Below are 21,065 nucleotides of genomic sequence, written 5' to 3'. Positions count from 1 at the left end.
TTCCACGGGTCAGAAGTTTGGGCAATACAAAATAAAGCTACTATGATTTTCCTACTTAAAATGCAAGGTACAAAACTGATGCAAAAAGGTATGTGGTTACAGGAATAATTGAGTTTTAATTATTTTGGAATGTCATTTGTCATAGTAGAAATAGACCATGAGCTTTGGAGTCAGGCAGGCCTGAAGTCAAACATTGCTTCTGTCATTTAATAGTTAGGTGATCTTAGACAAATAATTTGACCTCTCAGAGGCATAATTTCCTCTTTTATAAATACAAAAAAGTATAAATATATCTATTCAGATGTCAAGTAAAACATGGTGGCACTTATCACCGTTTCTTTCTGAAATTCTACTAAAATGAAAGTAAAATAATTTTTTATAATTAATTAATTGATTGATTTGGCCACACCACGCAGCTTGTGTGATCTTAGTTCCCCAACCAGAGATTGAAGCTAGGCCCTCGGCAGTGAAAGCACAGAGTCCTAACCATCGGACTGCCAAGGAATTCCCTAAATAATTTTTTTAAAAGAATAAATCCATAAGGAGAGAAAATGGAAGAGAGACAATAGCAGAGGAATGATAGAAATAGTTGTGAATTACGTATTATAGTCATAATAGTGTAAGCAATAAATCACTTAACAAAAAAGTGATACAACTATATGGGGAGGATGAAGGAAGAGTTGGGAGCAATAAGGTAAGAAAACTATAGTGGGAGACAAGTGGTACTATCTAAAATTGAAAAAAAAAAGTCAGGAAATAGAAATACAATCACAGGGACTTCCACGGTGGTCCAGTGGTTAAGACTCGGTGCTTTCACTGCTGAGGGCCCAGGTTCAGTCCCTGGTTGGAGAACTAAGATCCCACATGCCAGGCGGCATGGCCAAAAAAAAAGGAAATATAATCAAATTGTTTAGAAATATGAAAGTACATACAAGGGGAAGGGGTTTAGGAACCAAGATGGTGGAATAGAAGGACGTGCTCTCACTCCCTCTTGCGAGAACACCGGAATCACAACTAGCTGCTGGACAAACATTGACAGGAAGACACTGGAACTCACCAAAAAAGATACCCCACATCCAAAGACAAAGGAGAAGCCACAATGAGATGGTAGGAGGGGTGCAATCACAGTTAAATCAAATCCCATAATTGCTGGGTGGGTGACTCACAGACTGGAGAACACTTATACCACAGACATCCACCCACTGGAGTGAAGGTTCTGAACCCCACGTCAGAGTTCCCAACCAGGGGGTCCAGCAATGGGAGGAGGAGTTCCTAGAGAATCAGACTTTGAAGGCTAGTGGGATTTGATTGCAGGACTTCAACAGGACTGGGGGAAACAGAGACTCTACTCTTGGAGGGCACACACAAAGTAGTGTGCGCATTGGGACCCAGGGGAAGGAGCAGTGACCCCAGGGGGGACAGAACCAGACCTACCTGCTAGTGTTGGAGGGTCTCCTGCAGAGGCGGGGGGTAGCTGTGGCTCACCGTGGGGACAAGGACACTGGCAGCAGAACTTCTGGGAAGTACTCCTTGGCGTGAGCCCTCCCCGAGTCCACCATTAGCCCCACCAAAGAGCCCAGGTAGGCTCCAGTGTTGGGTTGCCTCAGGCCAAACAACCAACAGGGAGGGAACCCAGCCCCACCCATCAGCAGTCAAGCGGATTAAAGTTTTACTGAGCTCTGCCCACCAGAGCAACAGCCAGCTCTACCCACCACCGGTCCCTCCCATCAGGAAACTTGCACAAGCCTCTTAGATAGCCTCATCGAGGAGAGTGCAGACAGCAGAAGCAAAAAGAACTACAATCCTGCAGCCTGAGGAACAAAAACCACATTCACAGAAAGGTAGACAAGATGAAAAGGCAAAGGGCTATGTACCAGATGAAGGAACAAGGTAAAACCCCAGAAAAACAACTAAATGAAGTGGAGATAGGCAACCTTCCAGAAAAAGAATTCAGAATAATGATAATGAAGATGTTCCAGGACCTCAGAAAAAGAATGGAGGCAAAGAACGAGAAGATGCAAGAAACAATGACCTAGAAGAATTAAAGAACAAACAAACAGAGATGAACAATACAATAACTGAAATGAAAAATACACTAGAAGGAATCAATAGCGGAGTAACTGAGGCAGAAGAACAGATAAGTGACCTGGAAGACAGAATGGTGGAATTCACTGCTGTGGAACAGAATAAACAAAAAAGAATAAAAAGAAATGAAGACAGCCTTAGAGACCTCTGAGACAACATTAAAAGCAACAACATTCGCATTAAAGGGGTCCCAGAAGGAGAAGAGAGAGAGAAAGGACCCGAGAAAATATTTGAAGAGATTATAGTCGAAAACTTCCCTAACATGGGAAAGGAAATAGCCACCCAAGTCCAGGAAGCGCAGAGAGTCCCATACAGGATAAACCCTGGGAGAAACACGCCAAGACACATAGTAATCAAACTGGCAAAAATTAAAAACAAAGAAAAATTATTGAAAGCAGCAAGGGAAAAATGACAAATAACATACAAGGGAACTCCCATAAGGTTAGCAGCTGATTTCTCAGCAGAAACTCTACAAGCCAGAAGGAAGTGGCATGGCATATTTAAAGTGATGAAAGGGAAGAACCTACAACCAAGATTACTCTACCCAGCAAGGATCTCATTCAGATTCAATGGAGAAATCAAAAGCTTTACAGACACGCAAAAGTTAAGAGAATTCAGCACCACCAAACCAGCTCTACAACATATGCTAAAGGAACTTCTCTAAGTGGGAAACACAAGAGAAGAAAAGGACCTACAAAAACAAACGCAAAACAATTAAGAAAATGGTCATAGGAACATACATACTGATAATTACCTTAAACGTGAATGGATTAAATGCTCCAACCAAAAAACACAGGCTTGCTGAATGGATACAAAAACAAGACCCATCTATATGCTATCTACAGGAGACCCACTTCAGACCTAGGGACACATACAGACTGAAAGTGAGGGGATGAAAAAAGATATTCCATGCAAAGGGAAATCAAAAGAAAGCTGGAGTAGCAATACTCATATCAGATAAAATAGACTTTAAAATAAAGGATGTTACAAGAGACAAGGAAGGACACTACATAATGGTCAAGGGATCAATCCAAGAAGAAGATGTAACAATTATAAATATATATGCACCCAACATAGGAGCACATCAATACATAAGGCAACTGCTAACAGCTATAAAAGAGGAAGTCGACAGTAACACAATAATAGTGGGGGACTTTAACACCTCACTTACACCAATGGACAGATCATCCAAAATGAAAATAAATAAGGACACAGAAGCTTTAAATGACACAATTGACCAGATAGATTTAATTGATATTTATAGGACATTCCATCCAAAAACAGCAGATTACACTTTCTTCTCAAGTGGGCATGGAACATTCTCCAGGATAGATCACATCTTGGGTCACAAATCAAGCCACAGTAAATTTAAGAAAATTGAAATCATATCAAGCATCTTTTCTGACCACAACGCTATGAGATTAGGAATGAATTACAGGACTTCCCTGGTGGCACAGTGGTTAGGAATCCACCTGCCAGTGCAGGGGACACGGGTTCGAGCCCTGGTCCGGGAAGATCCCACATGCCACGGAGCAACTAAGCCCGTGTGCCACAACGATGGAGCCTGTGCTCTAGAGCCCGCGAGCCAAAACTGCTGAGCCCAAATGCCACAACTACTGAAGGCCATGCGCCTAAAGCCCATGCTCTGCAACAGAGAAGCCACCCAACGAGAAGCCTGTGAACTGCAACGAAGAGTAGCCCCCACTTGCCGCAACTAGAGAAAGCCCGTGCGCAGCAACAAAGACCCAAGGCAGCCAAAAAAATTAATTAATTTAAAAAAAGATGAATTACAGAGGAAAAAAACGTAAAACACACAAACACATGGAGGCTAAACAATATGTTACTAAATAACCAAGAGATCACTGAAGAAATCAAAGAGGAAATCAAAAAATACCTAGAGACAAATGACAATGAAAACACGATGATCCAAAACCTATGGGATGCAGCAAAAGCAGTTCTAAGAGGGAAGTTTATAGCAATACAAGCCTACCTCAAGAAACAAGTAAAATCTCAAATAAACAATCTAACCTTACACCTAAAGGAAGTAGAGAAAGAAGAACAAACAAAACCCAAAATTAGCAGAAAGAAAGAAATCATAAAGGTCAGAGCAGAAATAAATGAAATAGAAACAAAGAAAACAATAGCAAAGATCAATAAAACCAAAAGCTGGTTCTTTGAGAAGATAAACAAAATTGATAACACCATTAGCCAGACTCATCAAGAAAAAGAGGGAGAGGACTCAAATCAATAAAATTAGAAATGAAAAAGGAGAAGTTACAACAGACACCGCAGAAATACAAAGCATCCTAAGAGACTGCTACAAGCAACTCTATGCCAATAAAATGGACCACCTGGAAGAAATGGACAAATTCTTAGAAAGGTATAACCTTCCAAGACTGAACCAGGAAGAAATAGAAAATATGAAACAGACCAATCACAAGCAATGAAATTGAAGCTGTGATTAAAAATCTTCCAACAAACAAAAACCCAGGACCAGATGGCTTCACAGGTGAATTCTATCAAACATTTAGAGAAGAGCTAACACCCATCCTTCTCAAACTCTTTCAAAAAATTGCAGAGGAATGGAACACTCCCAAACTCATTCTATGAGACCACCATCACCCTGATACCAAAGCCAGACAAAGATACTACAAAAAAAGAAAATTACAGACCAATACCACTGATGAATATAGATGCAAAAATCCTCAACAAAATACTAGCAAACAGAATCCAACAACACATTAAAAGGATAATACACCATGATCAAGTGGGATTTATCCCAGGGATGCAAGGATTCTTCAATATATGCAAATCAATCAATGTGATAAACCATATTAACAAATTGAAGAATAAAAACCGTATGATCATCTCAGTAGATGCAGAAAAACCTTTTGACAAAATTCAACACCCATTTATGATAAAAACTCTCCAGAAAGTGGGCATAGAGGGAAACTACCTGAACATAATAAAGGCCATATACGACAAACCCACAGCAAACATCATTCTCAATGGTGAAAAACTGAAAGCATTTCCTCTAAGATCAAGAGCAAGACAAGGATGTCCACTCTCACCACTATTGTTCAACATAGTTTTGGAAGTCCTAGCCACAGCAATCAGAGAAGAAAAAGAAATAAAAGGAAGCCAAATTGGAAAAGAAGAAGTAAAACTGTCACTGTTTGCAGATGACATGATACTATACATAGAGAATCCTAAAGATGCCACCAGAAAACTACTAGAGCTAATCAATGAATTTGGTAACGTTGCAGGATACAAAATTAATACACAGAAGTCTCTTGCATTCCTATACACTAATGATGAAAAATCTGAAAGAGAAATTAAGGAAACACTCCCATTTACCATTGCAACAAAAAGAATAAAATACCTAAGAATAAACCTACCGAGGCTTCCCTGGTGGCGTAGTGGTTAAGAATCCGCCTGCCTATGCAGGGGCACGGGTTCAAGCCCTGGCCCAGGAAGATCCCACATGCCACGGAGCAACTAAGTCTGTGTGCCACAACTACTGAGCTTGTGCTCTAGAGCTCGTGGGCCACAACTGCTGAGCCCGCGTGTCACAACTACTGAAGCCCACGCACCTAGAGCCTGTGCTCCGCAACAAGAGAAGCCACTGCAGTGAGAAGCCCGCACACAGCAACAAAGACCCAACACAGCCAAAAATAAAAATAAATAACAAATAAATTTAGAAAAAAAATGAAAATAATAAACCTACCTAGGGAGACAAAAGACCTGTATGCAGAAAACTATAAGACATTGATGGAAGAAATTAAAAATGATACCAACAGATGGAGAGATATGCCATGTTCTTGGATTGGAAGCATCAATATTGTGAAAATGACTATACTACCCAAAGCAATCTGCAGATTCAATGCAATCCCTATCAAATTACCAATGGCATTTTTTACAGAACTAGAACAAAAATCTTAAAATTTGTATGGAGACACAAAGGACCCCGAATAGCCAAAGCAGTCTTGAGGGAAAAAGATGGAGCTGGAGGAGTCAGACTCCCTGACTTCAGACTATACTACAAAGCTACAGTAATCAAGACAGTAGGGTCCTGGCACAAAAGCAGAAACATAAATCAATGGAACAAGATAGAAAGCCCAGAGATAAACCCATGCATCTACGGTCAACTAATCTATGACAAAGTAGGCAAGGGTATATATACAATGGAGAAAAGACAGTCTCTTCAGTAAGTGGTGCTGGGAAAAGTGGACAGCTACATGTAAAAGAATGAAATTAGAACACTCCCTAACACCATACACAAAAATAAACTCAAAATGGATTAGAGACCTAAATGTAAGACCAGACACGATAAAACTCTTAGAGGAAAACATAGGAAGAACACTCTTTGACATAAATCACAGCAAGATCTTTTTTGATCCACCTCCTAGAGTAATGGAAATAAAAACAAAAATAAACAAATAGGACATAATGAAACTTAAAAGCTTTTGCACAGCAAAGGAAACCATAAACAAGACGAAAAGACAACCCTCAGAATGGGAGAAAATATTTGCAAACAAATCAACGGACAAAGGATTAATCTCCAAAATATATAAACAGCTCATGCAGCTCAATATTAAAAAAACAAACAACCCAATCCAAAAATGGGCTGAAGACCTAAATAGACATTTCTCCAAAGAAGACATACAGATGGCCAAGAAGCACATGAAAAGCTGCTCAACATCACTAATTAGAGAAATGCAAATCAAAACTACAATGAGGTGTCACCTCACACCAGTTAGAATGGGCATCATCAAAAAATCTACAAACAATAAATGCTGGAGAGGGTGTGGAGAAAAGGGAGCCCTCTTGCACTGTTGGTGGGAATATAAATTGATACAGCCACTATGGAGAACAGTATGGGGGTTCCTTAAAAAGCTAAAAATAGAATTACCATACAACCCAGCAATCCCACTACTGGGCATCTACCCTGAGAAAACCATAATTCAAAAAGAGTCATGTATCACAATGTTCATTGCAGCTCTATTTACAATAACCAGGACATGGAAGCAACCTAAATGCCCATCGACAGACGAATGGATAAATTAGATGTGGTACATATATACAATGGAATATTACTCAACCATAAAAAGGAACGAAATTGGGTCATTTGTAGAGATGTGGATGGGTCTAGAGACTGTCATACAGAGTGAAGTAAGTCAGAAAGATAAAAACAAATATTGTATATTAATGCATATATGTGGAACCTAGAAAAATGGTACAGATGAACCGGTTTGCAGGGCAGAAATTGAGACACAGATGTAGAGAACAAATGTATGGACACCAAGGGGGGAAAGCGGCGGGGGGTGAGGGTGGTGGTGTGATGAACTGGGAGATTGGGATTGACATGTATACACTGATGTGTATAAAATGGATGACTAATAACAACCTGCTGTATAAAAAATAAATTAAAAATTTTAAAAAAATAATAAATTTTTAAAAAAGAAGAAGAATACAAGGGGAAGGGGAAGAGGAACAGCTAAAAGGAACACTTTTGTCTCAGGTATGGGACTCAGATGGGATGGAGCAGGCAGAGGATGGCAGCTTTTTTATAAACCTTGCAGTATATTTGACTTGTAAAACTATGTATGATTTTTTTGAGTGATTACTTTGATAAAAAATTTAAAATAAGTTTAAAAATCAACCCCAGGGCTTCCCTGGTGGCGCAGTGGTTGAGACTCCGCCTGCCGATGCAGGGGACACGGGTTCATGCCCCGGTCCGGGAAGATCCCACATGCCGCGGAGCAGCTGGGCCCGTGAGCCATGACCCCTGAGCCTGCACGTCCGGAGCCTGTGCTCCGCAACAGGAGAGGCCACAGCAGTGAGAGGCCCGCTTACTGCAAAAAAAAAAAAAAAAGTCAACCCCAAAGTTTTGTAGTGAATATTAACTAAAAATAATAAATAATGAGCACCTTTACAATTCTGTGCACATAGCAGGTATTCAGTAAATACTAGTTTCCTTCCTTTTGTCAATTAATAGGGTATGTGCTTGCAGTGATATTCATATGACTCAGAGGTTAGGTGGTTGGCTAAGCAGCAATGTGAGGTATGTCACAAAGCAAATTGTGTGCCTTTCTCATCTTTTTTTTTAATGGATGCTTTTATTTTTCTTGGAGCCATGTCAACCTTATGGTTACTGTTTCTTAGAATTTAGACTTCTGTGCAGCTGACACATTAAAAATCACCTGGTCATTGAGTGGATCTAGAGAGCTATGCATAGAACAAATTTAAAAATACTTAGCAACTCTGAAATTACTCTAAGAAACCTGAAAACAATGATATCCATACCTAGATTATAAATTATTTAAGGCCAGTGACATTTCTCTCTCTTCTGTAGTTGTCAATTAGCTGCTTTATTTTCGTGGTCCACAGTGCCTAGCCCACTACTACCTTTGTTCCATGAGCTCTCACTGTGGTGGATGGTGGTGACTGATATTGAAAAGAAAACCAGCCAGCATAAGGTCCTTACATGTTTCATGGACAACACATATTGTGTAACTGGACTGTAAACTCCTTGGGGACACAGACCATATATTCTGCCATGTCAGTACGTCCAGGATAATGAATGCCATGCAAAAACAGATATTCACTTAGTCATCAAATATACACTGAACACCTACTAAGTGCTGGTAGTCACTGTGCTAAGCTCTAAGAATACCTCAGTGAACTGGACAGGTAAACTCCTGCTGTCTTAGAATTTACATTCTAACAGAATGTTTGCTGAGTTCATGTAACCCAGTAAAATGATGGCCCACAATGAACCATTTAAGCAGGATAAAGAATTGTATATATGAAGAGTTTAATCATTTTAAGATATGTTTGTTGTATGATGTCAGTGCATGCTATAAGAAGGAAATAAGAGATATCTGATCTTTTTTGTCTTTGCTTTTCTTTGCAGATAAGATGCTCCACGTCATTTGCAGCTTTCTTCAAAAGAAAAATCACTAGTGCTCTGCTCTTGCCATAATACCAAACCTTTTGACTTATGCTTTGGTGCTGCAACACTGGAAGAATTGCACACAGGTTCCAGGAATACCTTTTTTTTCATCTGAGTGATCCTTTGTGGATGGAAAAGGATTTGAGTCTTAATAATTGCCCTGTTTTAAAGCTATTTCTCTATAGTCTGAACTGCTTCATAAATTAGGCCACTTACCAATGAGCCACACAGTCAGTTCTTGTCAGGAGCTGGTTGAAAACTGTGCTGTGCATGTAGCAGGGATGGCACAAGAAGACAGCCGTCGTGGTCAAGTGCCACCTACCTTTTATCATGGTGCCAACCAGGAGCTTGACCTGTCCACCAAAGTGTACAAAAGGGAATCAGGAAGTCCTTATTCTGTGTTAGTGGACACCAAGATGAGCAAACCACATCTCCATGAAACAGAGGAGCAGCCGTATTTCAGGGAGACAAGAGCAGTGTCTGACGTGCATGCCGTGAAAGAAGACCGGGAGAATTCTGATGACACAGAAGAGGAGGAGGAGGAGGAAGTCTCCTACAAAAGGGAGCAGATCATAGTGGAGGTAAACCTTAATAATCAAACATTAAATGTATCTAAAGGGGAAAAGGGTGTCTCTTCTCAGTCCAAAGAGACTCCTGTTCTTAAGACAAGCAGTGAGGAGGAAGAGGAAGAGAGTGAGGAAGAGGCCACGGATGACAGTAATGACTATGGAGAAAACGAAAGGCAGAAGAAAAAGGAGAAGATAGTGGAGAAGGTCAGCGTTACACAAAGGAGAACGAGGAGAGCTGCCTCTGTTGCCGCAGCTGCCACTTCCCCTACTCCCAGAGCTACAAGAGGTCGTAGGAAGAGTGTAGAGCCACCTAAGCGTAAGAAGCGGGCCGCAAAGGAGCCCAAAGCGCCAGTCCAGAAAGCTAAGTGTGAAGAGAAAGAGACTCTGACCTGTGAGAAGTGCCCCAGGGTGTTTAATACTCGCTGGTACCTGGAGAAGCACATGAACGTTACTCATAGGCGCATGCAGATTTGTGATAAGTGTGGCAAGAAGTTTGTCCTGGAAAGTGAGCTGTCCCTTCACCAGCAAACAGACTGTGAAAAAAATATTCAGGTAGGTTTCATCACCAAGAGGGCAAACTTTCCAGGATAGAACCTGGCTGTTCACACTCACCTGGTATCTGCCCAAGAGAATAAATACCATAGAGGCCGAAGGGACAGTTTTCACCAATTTATCTTTTTAAAAGCCCCTGCTCTGGTCTTTTCAAAAGCAGCCTTAACATTTTCTTTCAAAAGCATTGAATTTAACTGACGCTGGACTAGTGGGAACCCAGGTACATTGGAAGGGGGATCTGTTATAGGTGATTGACAAGGAGGTAAAGTCAACACCGACTTTGCACTGAGATTTACTCTTGTAAGACATGTAATGTAATTCATTCTGGCATCTTCTCTGTCAAGGTGGGAGATATCAAGTAAAGGTCAGGAGTAGAGAGAGGTCCTTTTCTAAGGTTTGAAAGGATGCCAGATGCTAGTGCAGCTGATGGGGACAAAAACCATAAAGAATCAGACTGGTGGAAATGGAAGATCTCCAGGAGTGAGTTTGCTTTTACCAGTGGAGAGATGACAACACTAAATTTGTCAAGAGGCTGAGCCCATGGGAATATGCAGACTTTAAACGAGGCTGAGCTGGTTGAAAATGTTGCCCACCTGGCAGTAGGGTTATATAATGCTACTGTGCAGTATTGTTAAGGTAACAAAACATGGTATTCAAACCAGGCTAGTCCTTGAAAGGACTATATTGTGATAGGTTAAGAAGTGTGCTAATTATATCATGTTGAGTGAGTTATATTATGTTGAGCTATGTTGGTTTGCACATGTGAATGCATATTAATGAATATTCATAAAAGGTAAGTCTATTAATGTCTCCAAAAGATATGTAAAATAGAAATTTCTTGTACCATATTTAAGCTAAACTTCTTTTAGAAGATGAAATTGTTTTGTTTCAGTGTGTTTCTTGGAATACTCCTGATTTGGAGTGCTCCTTATTTTTCACGTTTCTTTCTTGCTTTTAATCGACAACCAAGATCATTGCTTTACTTTAAAGAGGTTTTTTTTTAAATATAAATTATATTTGCTAAAAATTCACTGCTTTTTGATTCGTCAGTTGTGACTTGATCTCTGACACGCTTGGTAAATAAAAGAAGACTGAATCATGGTGCCTACCCTCCAATAACTACTAGTGCCCAGGGCCTGGTTCTGAATTGGTTGCTGTTGCAACTGTTGTTCAGGCCAAAAGGAGTGCAATGCTGTGCTGCACCCTAGGGGTCAAACTTAGTTCTGTAATGATTCGTGGCTGAAAAAGGCATATCTTGATCTTGATGTTATATAGTTTTTTTTTTTTTTTTACTCAAATTTGCTTCATTAAGTACAGAAACCATTTAATAAATCCTTTTTTTGTGTGACTTTCTTCACTATTCCTCACCATAATTTCATTTAAACTTGTATTTAGGTTTTGTGGATTCTGCTAAAGGAACTCCTTTTGCATTTCTAATCCTGATGACCTGGTAACAAGTAAACATTAAAACCGTGCCCTACAAAATAGCTTATAGGAGTTGTCTGTCCTTCTCTCGAACAGTATCCCACCGGAGGCTTATCTCTGTGACTCTTCTCAGAGTCCTTGTTTCCTGAAGGGATAATGTGTTCAGAGATCTTTATTTACAGTGAACAACAACTTGCTCCCTTCAGCATCCCAGAGTCCGATGGTTACCTAGAACTTCCTAATATTGCTTTTAACCATTTTATTTTGATACATGTTATGATAGCCTAGACTAGTGATGATCCATCGTACAGGGAACCAGGCAGGACCGCCTGTGTCTCCTGCAGATGCCTATGTGAGCGATCTGGAGCTGGGCTCGCCGGGAAAGGGGAGGATGAGGCCAACAGCTGAGGGGTCATATTAAATTCTGCCGGGGGGGAATGTTTAATAGAGAAAATTAGATTTGGGAAAATATAATAAAATCTCAATAATTTGTGTCAATGAAGGCTCCAAATGCATTCTCTAAGCTACAAAAGCATTGTTCTATTTCTACAGATATATAACCATTAACGTACGCTTTATCTTGTTTTTATTTATGTTCATTTAAAATTAGTTTGTATTCTCTGGAAAACACGTATTAACTGCATAGTAACCCACGTGTAGGAAACAGCTGCTCTTGGTAATCCATATATTAAAAAAAAAAAACTTGAAGGTTCTTTTCAAAGGTATAACGCTAATTCGGTCAGTTCTTTGACATTAGTGGAACTTCCTTTTTGCCTTACGTTTTGCCATTGTCTTCATACTCCCAAAGTGTCTCTAAAAAAATTCATCTTGGAAAATAGAACATAAGGACGTTGGTGTTGGAATCTGGACTCCGTGGATTTGTTTTGGATTCTGGCCTGTGCCACGAATCTAAAGCACACCCGTTTCGTGGGACTTCCCTGGTGGTCCAGTAGTTAGGACTCGGCGCTTTCACTGCCGTGTCCCAGGTTCAATCCATCCCTGGTCAGGGGAACTAAGATCCTGCAAGCTGTGCAGCTTGGCCAAATAATAATAATAATAATAATAAGGCACACCCATTTCAGCTGCCAGTCAGCAGGCGTGGCTTTCTGGAAGCTCCTATAAATAAAGATTATTTCTATTTATCCTGCTCAGTGTGTTTCCTGTAATAAATCATTCAAGAAACTCTGGTCCCTTCACGAACATATCAAGATCGTCCATGGATATGCAGAAAAGAAATTTTCCTGTGAAATTTGTGAGAAGAAATTCTATACCATGGCTCACGTACGGAAACACATGGTTGGTAAGTCTTTTCTGTTGCTTTTCTCGTACACCTATAATTTTCCCTTGTTTTTTGGTGTGTTTTATACTTTGGATTGGGCAGGATATGAGGAACTGCCTTATTTGAATCAGTTTTGACTTGTTGAAACTAAATACAACATGTCTTCGGTAAGCATCACCAAATTGGATGGTAGAGTCTTCCACACCCAGGTTTCTTTGCAACGTTGTTATTTATTCCTTCAGAACTTTGCCGGTAAAGCCTCACAGAATAGAGAACAATCAATTAAGATGGCAGGACCACCTTACAGTAGGACATATCTCTTTTCCCATTTGAGCCCTTTGGTGGACTGTTTTTGAGTATAAGTGCATTCTGTGTTGCAGCACACACGAAAGACATGCCATTTACCTGTGAAACCTGTGGAAAGTCATTCAAACGCAGTATGTCACTCAAGGTGCACTCCTTGCAGCACTCTGGAGAGAAGCCCTTCAGATGCGAGGTAAGGCATGTGCTGCCCACCAGGCCCAGGCATGGGGGCTGGCTTATGTTTACGTGGTGAGCCGTGGGAGAGAGGTGTGCCTCGTGCAAGGCACAAGGCTGCGTTTCCCCAGAGCCGTCAGACCCGTGCTCTGAGCGTTGCATTATCTCACTGCTGGATAGAGAGCGGTCATTTTTAACACAGAGTTAACTCACTTAGATTAGGTTAAGTTTGGGAATAACACGTGACGAGTCATTTTACTTGTCTCAGTAATTCAGAGAAGTCAGATATACTTCAGGGATAATTATTTGGGAAATTTTCCCTTTTGTTATAACTCAGCTACGGAAATATAGCAGAGCCAAATAGTTGACACAAGCAGGTTCTATTTTGAGTATGAAAAATATACCTAATCTCAGGCTATGTAGGGTGGGCGCAGGTAAAGCTGCTATGCTTGGCATTCAAAAATCTCCACTGTGTCCAATGCAGAACTGTGACGAAAGGTTTCAGTACAAGTACCAGCTACGCTCCCACATGAGCATCCACATTGGGCACAAACAGTTCATGTGCCAGTGGTGTGGCAAGGATTTCAACATGAAGCAGTACTTCGACGAACACATGAAAACACACACTGGTAAGAATTTCTTGGGAAAGGTACAGATATGTCTCAAGCACTTGTTAATGATCACCTGTGAGTCTGTTTACTTAAAGTTCTAAGCCACCAGTCTGCATTCTAAGTGCAAATTCCGCCTTAAATAAACCTGATATATAAAAATACAAATTTATAATACCGAAAAGTTAGGCTTTCATAATTTTATTTATTTAAAAAAGGATTGTTAGTGCCTTTTAACTGTGGGTTCCTTCAAGATGATGGACTCTTTATTTGGGACACAGGATCTCCTGAAATTGTATGAAACTTGTTTTGCATATGTGTCTGTGTTATTTTTCTAAGGAAAGGGTTCTGGGTCTTTAAAAAATGGAGGCCTTTTTTTTTTGGTTTTATTTATTTATTTTATTTTTGGCCGCGTTAAGGTCTTCATTGCTGCGTGCGGGCTTTCTCTAGTTGCCGTGAGCGGGGGCTACTCTTTTGCGGTGTGCGGGCTTCTCATTGCAGTGGCTTCTCTTGTTGCGGAGCACGGGCTCTAGGCGCACGGGCTTCAGTAGTTGTGGCACGCGGGCTCGGTAGTTGTGGCCTGTGGGCTCTAGAGCGCAGGCTCAGTAGTTGTGGCGCACGGGCTGAGTTGCCCCGAGGCATGTGGGATCTTCCTGGACCAGGGCTCAAACCTGTGTCCCCTGCATTGGCAGATGGATTCTTATCCACTGCACCACCAGGGAAGTCCCTGAGGACATTGTTTTTAATAGGATACCCTCTCAATATTCTTAAAGTTTGATTGGATTTTATTTACCAAAATTCACTACTTTTTACGAACACATCCATCAAATGAGTTTAAGTAGTATTTTAACTACATTGTGTTTTCAGAGGTATATGCTTCATAGCGTCGATTTGAGTCTTGAAAGCATTGGATCACACAGCCTCCAGGAAGCTAGTTAGAATAATAGCCCCCTGTAAACACTGGGGCATTGTACGTCTGTCTTATCTTGACGCTCTGGAATTAGCTGTCTTGGCACAAATTGAACAGTGTGAAACATATTTCAAGTTTCTAAATAAAATCTAATCACAGGATTCTAGGTTCTATTAGTCTACAGAGTAGCAGAGCCAGAAAGAACCACAAGACATTATCTTCCTTACCCTGCTTAACTAGTGGTGAGGAAGTTCTGCCCATAGCTGCGCCTCTGTAGTTCCCATCTCTGTTAAGTCCAAAGAAAAACACCTGCCTGGTGGGCTTCTTTCCCATTCAGAGCAGGACCTCTGATTTCAAGGAATAAGCTAGAGGAAGAGCCATGAGAGGAGTTTACGTAAATTACATCTCAAAAGGTAGTGATAACTTTGAAGCTTAAGTGGATAGCAGGATATGTCAGAGTATTTTAACAAATTCTCCTCTTAAAATCTGGTGGCTTTTGGATAGGCTCTTAGTTCTGAGTAGCTTTTAGGGTGCAGTTTTCTGTTAATTCAGCAGGAAACTATGGAACTAGACAGAAAATAAGTTTTTTTGAAGGCAGAAGCTGTGTCATATTTACACACGGTGCTTGGCACATAGTAGATGCCCAGTAAATGTTTGTCGCAAGATTGGAAGGAACCTCCACCACTTAAGCCTCTGCGTTCACCTTCTCTTTTCTGCCCGTCTCCCTGCGCTTCTTCCTCCCGGGTCCCCCCTCTCTCCTTCTCCTTCTGCGTTTCTTACTCTTTCTGCTTTCCCCTTTGTCCTTCTTTCTTTCTTCAGGCCCTTGAATGTCCATAATATGAAACTGAAGTGTACATTTTGTGATTAATGTATAAGTTGAATAAAACTTTATGTTAAGTATTCTTCTTTGACCAAATAGGCAAGCCGAACATTCCCTGTTTCTTCTAAAGGAGTACAGCCACCTAAATTCACTTAAGTTTTTATTTTTCTCATTAAAAGTAGTAGTACATACTTATTAAAGTATATTAGAAAATATGAAAATTGAAACGATCTATAATCTTATCAATCACTACTGTTAACATTTTAGCACATATTTTTTTAATTCTACAGTTTCTTAATATACATATAGATACTATGCATAAGTGTTTATACGTTCATGTATATAGTAAAAAAACAAAAGTTGGGTCTTTACGCTCTGTTACAACCTGCTTTTTATTTTACTGTATTATGTCATTAACAGTAATATCATTTTAATGGTTGTATAATAGTCCTTCTTATAAATTTGCTGTAATAATAGCCATCATTTGTTATGCACATGTATGCTGAGTACTATCTTAAATACTTTACATACATTATCTCATTTAATCAGTATAACCTTTACAGTGGTCCTGTTAAGGATGTTATCTCTATTTTATTTAGCCAGTTCCCTTTTGGACATTTAGATGATTTCTATTTCCAATTTTTCTACTGTTATAAATAATACTGTGACAAACAACTTTGTGGCCAACACAGCCATGGTTATTTACTTAGGATAAATTCCTAGAAATGGGATTATTAGGGCAAAGGGATGTGTATAGTTTTAAGACTTGGTGGTATGTATTGCAAAATAGCCATCCACATACACTCTTACCAGCTGCGCGTGAAAATACCCATTTTCCCAACCCTATCCAATGCTAAGTAAAGTCATTGTTGAATTAATAGGTGAAAAATGGTTTCTTACTGTGTTAATTTGCACTTAATTGCTAAGTAAGATTGAACATTTTTTTTCATATGCTTGTTGGGTATCAGTATATTTTCTTTTCTGAATTGCTTGTGCCTTTTCTGTATTCATCTTGCCATTGCAGTGTTTGGCTTTTTCTTATTGTTTATGATAGCTCTTCATATATATAGCTCTTTGTATATATTTATATATATGGGACCTTGTCTAACACCGATATTAAAATCCTTTTCCCTGGTTTGCATCTGCCTTTTAGTATTGTTTGTAATGCTCACACTGGGAAAGCGCTGGATGGTGGAGTTGGACACACCTGGCTCTGCCGCTCACTAGCAGTGTGACCTTAAGTGAATTATGCAACCCCTGTAGGCCTCTGGTTCCTTGGTACTAAATAAGGATTACAATAGTACCTGAAAGGATCCGAGAAGGGTTAGCTTTTAAAGAAGAAAAGGGATAGGTCTTTTAAGGCTGGATGAAACCACATTTAGAGTATGTTTTGGTGGGGGTTAAGGCCATTGCAGGAACTGACACTGATTGGGCTGTTTCTTTGCAGTTAAAGAGAAGTGAGGTAGATCTTATCTAGGGAAGCCGACCAGCCCTCAGGCAGGGTTTCCTGGGATGGTGTGGACATGGGGTGAGTTCAACATAGAATAATTGTTGATTCTCTTTGTACCAGGCACAGTGCTCAGTGCCGAGGGATACAGGATGAATTAAGACCTGTTTTTTGCCCTCAAGGAGCTTACAGTCCAGTGGTAGTGATGATGATGATGATGATAATAGCAGCACTAAAATGCACTGAATGTCTGCCATGTACCAAATACTGTTCTAAGCACTTTCTTCGAATTTCTAACTTATTGCAATAACCTATTATTATTATCTTCATTTTTCAGATGAGGCTCAGAGAGTAAAGAACTTGTCCAAGGCAGTCTGACTCCAGAAACACACACTTAGTTACTCTGATACAAATTTAATGAAGCAAGTAATAAAATGGAGGGATACGCAGGACATCATGAGGGCAAAGAGCACCACCCCAGAGTCTGGTTCTCAGCTTCCAGAATCTGTCAGTGTACCCAAGCAGATGAGGGCCAGAGGGATTGATCTGTGCTAAACAATCTTAATAATATATAAATAAAGTTGCTAATTTACAGTGAAAAGCCTGAGTGACAAGTGCTTCCGAACTCTTATGTTCTTTGGTCTGAATATTCTTTGCCTAAAATAAATTTATATGAGAAGCTAAATTATAATCACAAGATCATCAGGGACAGAAAATTACAGCAAAGGAAGGTAATTGAGTGATCTTAATTGTGAGTACCATCCTTCATGGAATCCAAGAAGCCATCAGTTTTAAGACAAACCTCATTTATCTATCACTAAGAAAATGCTGCAAATTAAAGAATGACACGTCACCGATGGTTATGGTGTATGTCAGTTTCACAGATGTAAATATTTGGGGGAAAATGCATGTCTTAGAATTAACTAATACTTATTTATAAATATGAATCAAGAATCTACTAAACGGGGCTACTGTAGCGAACAAGACTGAAATAGTCCCTAGATTCACAGAGCTTATAGTCACGTTGGGGTGATAGACAGGCAAGGCATAACAGTGGTTTGGTGATGAGAGCATAGTAAGTACCACTAAATGAAGTTGGTTAGAGTTTGATGGATGGGGGGAGGAGGGGAGGCAGGGAGTATAATAAGACACGGTACTGGAGAGCAGTAAGCAAGTACCGCATCACAGAATAAGCCATGTAAAAAAGTTTGAGCTTCATTCTGAGGACAGTGGGACGTTCTTCAGTGGCTTTAAGCAGAACGTGACACATCTGAAAGGTCGCTCTGGCTACAGTGTGGAGAGTGGATTGGAGGATGGGGAGCAAGAATAGAGGTGGTGAAACCAGTCGGGTGGATATTGCAGTAATCCAGGTGAACGATTGTAACGTGATGGTAGGCCAGGTATATAGATGCACAGATTTCTGATGCTGCTGCAGACTGGGGTGCTTGTGTTCATTGGCCAGATCACTTTTTCCTTTGAAAGTTCAAAAGACAGCTAAGTAGCCGAATTCTTGCTCTTTCTATCTTCCCTGCAGATTCTGTCTTCATTTGTTATGTGCGTTCTTCAGACTCATTACAGTACCGTTTCTTATCATTAGGTTAGCTTTATCTGTATGTAACAGTTAGGTTACATCATAAGATGTATTGACATACGTGCTTTCTAGTTACCTTGATGGACTTAGCTGTTAGTACCTCCTCCAGCCACCCATTTACTAGCACTTCCTTAAAGTGGGACGTTGTGCAGGTGGTTGATTTCAAATGTTACATTTTGATTTTTCCTTGTTTCAGCCTCATTGTGATCTTACTTTGAGGTTTCAGGGAAACCTTATCATCAGTCATTAGCACAGTTAGGAGATGGGGCCTCATGAATAATGAGAGTTAGAGTTGGGTGGGTTTATGTCTGGAGTAACAAATGTGGAAAATTTGGTAGGACATCAAGAAATGGATAAAAGATTACTAAGTAGTTAAAAGGACCCATTTAAATTTGAATACATGGATTTATGGTAGGCCAGTTCTAATAGTTTTTAGTCTTTCTGCGGCAAATCATTATAGCCTAGAAGACTACAAATGAGAGATGGATGATGAGAGAGATCCAGGACTGGATCCGGGTTTGAGCACATAACAGAAAGTTACATGTCCATGCATTAAGTAAACTGTCAATGAATAAAGTGTCTAGTGAACCTAGGAAGTGATTAGTGAATTAAGTGGAGAATGTTTGCTTGTATTAGACTAATAATTCAAACATTAGGTCCTTAGGCTCTGGTTCCGCATGGCTGTTAGCAATGAAGACTGTTAACTCTGGAGAGTCAAGGAGGAAGGGGTCAAGGGGATTGATAGGTTATCAAACAGGTGTGCTTTTAAAACATTTTATTATACAAGTAAATCATGTTTAGTTTAGAAAACAGGAAGTACATATAAGCATCAAAAATAGAGTAAAATAAATAAATAAAAATAAATTAAAAAATACAGTAAAATGTCACTCATAATCCCATTATCTAGAGACGATCACTGGTAACATTTGTTGTATTTCTTTCCATATGTTCCTACACGTATTTTTCATTAAAAATGGATAATACCATGCGTACGTGTTCATAACTTGCTTGTTTTACTTAATGGACTATAGATAGATAATAGATTATAGATTTTCAGGTCAGTAAGTACATTTCTACACTTTTATAATATTGTTTTTAGTGGTACTCTCCATTAGCTGGGCATACCACAGCTGATTTCATCAATTCCATTTAACATAGAATTTGAAGTTTTTAATTGGAGGAAATGGATTAAAAGGAAGGAACACAAGCCAGGACAGAATTTATCTAGAAAGATGTGTGTGAATCACAGTGAAGAGCCTAGCAGTGGCAGTGATTGAATAATGAAAGGTAGGAAGATAAAAGAAACATTATAGTCAGCAAATAGTACCGGTAACTACGGAGAAAACTGATCCCCCCTGACGGTTCGATTCAGTCTCTCATGGGAAGTGAGGAAAAGTCTGGCTTCCATGGAAGGAAGCAACAGGAGATGTCAGTTTTCAAAGGCAGAGAGAAGAAATAAGGACTACAATATGGATAAAGGGGAGTTTGCTCGTAGTGTTAGAAGGAGTCCCAAAGTGGAGGAAAACAGTAAGAAAATAACATTCCTTTGTGTGTTCAGGAATGCACAGAACGTTGAGGTGTGAAGCGCCGTTGTTTTACGTGTCTGGCGCCAGACTGCAGAGTTTTAAATCCTGCCTCTCCACTGACTGTAGAACCTCCAGCAAGTTTCTTAATTAATTTTCTTAATAGCGTACCTACCTCATAAGGCTGTGAGGATCACCAGAGGTTAATAAGGTGTCAAGGGATTAGAACAGTGCCAAGCACACACTAAGACTCCATACACAACAGCTCTTATTTATACAGAGTAGAATAAGGACACCTGTTAGAAACAAAGAGAGTAACAACTGAAGTGAGAGCAAACTCTTGCAGCAGGAGCTACAGTAGAGATACAAGCGACATTCACTGAGCATTGGTGAAGGAATTGCTAAATACAAGCACATGGTCGCTGAAGCACACGTGGACAGGTATTCCGCACCGCACCACAGCATTCTGGATGCAGTGACCATGGACGTGTATGTCCAAACATCATTTTGTTTCTCCCTATGGCCTGGGGAGAGAGGCAGGCAGACATAGCATAGAACTAAGCAGTAAGCCCAAAGGAAAGTTAAAAAATTAAGCCCTTAGAACCCAAACCTAATTTCCTCCCTAAGTGCCCTTAGAACTAGGGAGTTTTGTTTCCTTTTTGGCTCATTTTCCCAGTGGTTCTCCACCAAGAACGGTAGCCTGCCGCTCAACCCTCCCCACACCCGTGGGCATTTGGAAATGGTGTGGGGACATTCTTGATGGTCAGAATTTCTTGGGGGCATATAAGTAGTCTGGCGCCAGGACCGCTGAGCGCTCTTCAGGT

General features: G+C 40.2%; 1 protein-coding gene and 1 long non-coding RNA gene across 4 annotated transcripts in view; both read left to right on the top strand.

Annotated features, from left to right (window-relative positions):
* The window catches only part of LOC125962196 (uncharacterized), a 96,732-nt gene that overhangs the window by 27,964 nt on the left and 47,703 nt on the right, over positions 1–21,065 (top strand). The gene's annotated exons all lie outside the window — the stretch shown is intronic.
* The window catches only part of ZNF652 (zinc finger protein 652), a 67,147-nt gene that overhangs the window by 39,078 nt on the left and 7,004 nt on the right, over positions 1–21,065 (top strand). For 2 of the 3 annotated variants that reach the window (XM_004282646.3, XM_033410968.2), the window contains 4 exons: positions 9,002–10,161; positions 12,739–12,886; positions 13,246–13,361; positions 13,827–13,971. In XM_004282646.3, the coding sequence (XP_004282694.1) occupies positions 9,259–10,161; positions 12,739–12,886; positions 13,246–13,361; positions 13,827–13,971 (1,312 nt within the window). In that variant the 5' untranslated portion in view covers positions 9,002–9,258. Of the gene's footprint in view, positions 1–6,817; positions 7,258–9,001; positions 10,162–12,738; positions 12,887–13,245; positions 13,362–13,826; positions 13,972–21,065 lie in introns of those variants that run through there. The other variant, XM_049702535.1, reaches the window with a different exon arrangement.

The sequence above is a fragment of the Orcinus orca genome, chromosome 19 (genome assembly GCF_937001465.1).
Source record: "Orcinus orca chromosome 19, mOrcOrc1.1, whole genome shotgun sequence".
In the NCBI taxonomy this organism is placed as follows: domain Eukaryota; kingdom Metazoa; phylum Chordata; class Mammalia; order Artiodactyla; family Delphinidae; genus Orcinus; species Orcinus orca.
The sequence above is the reverse complement of the archived record's forward strand: the minus strand, read 5'-3'. Positions and strand labels throughout refer to the sequence as shown.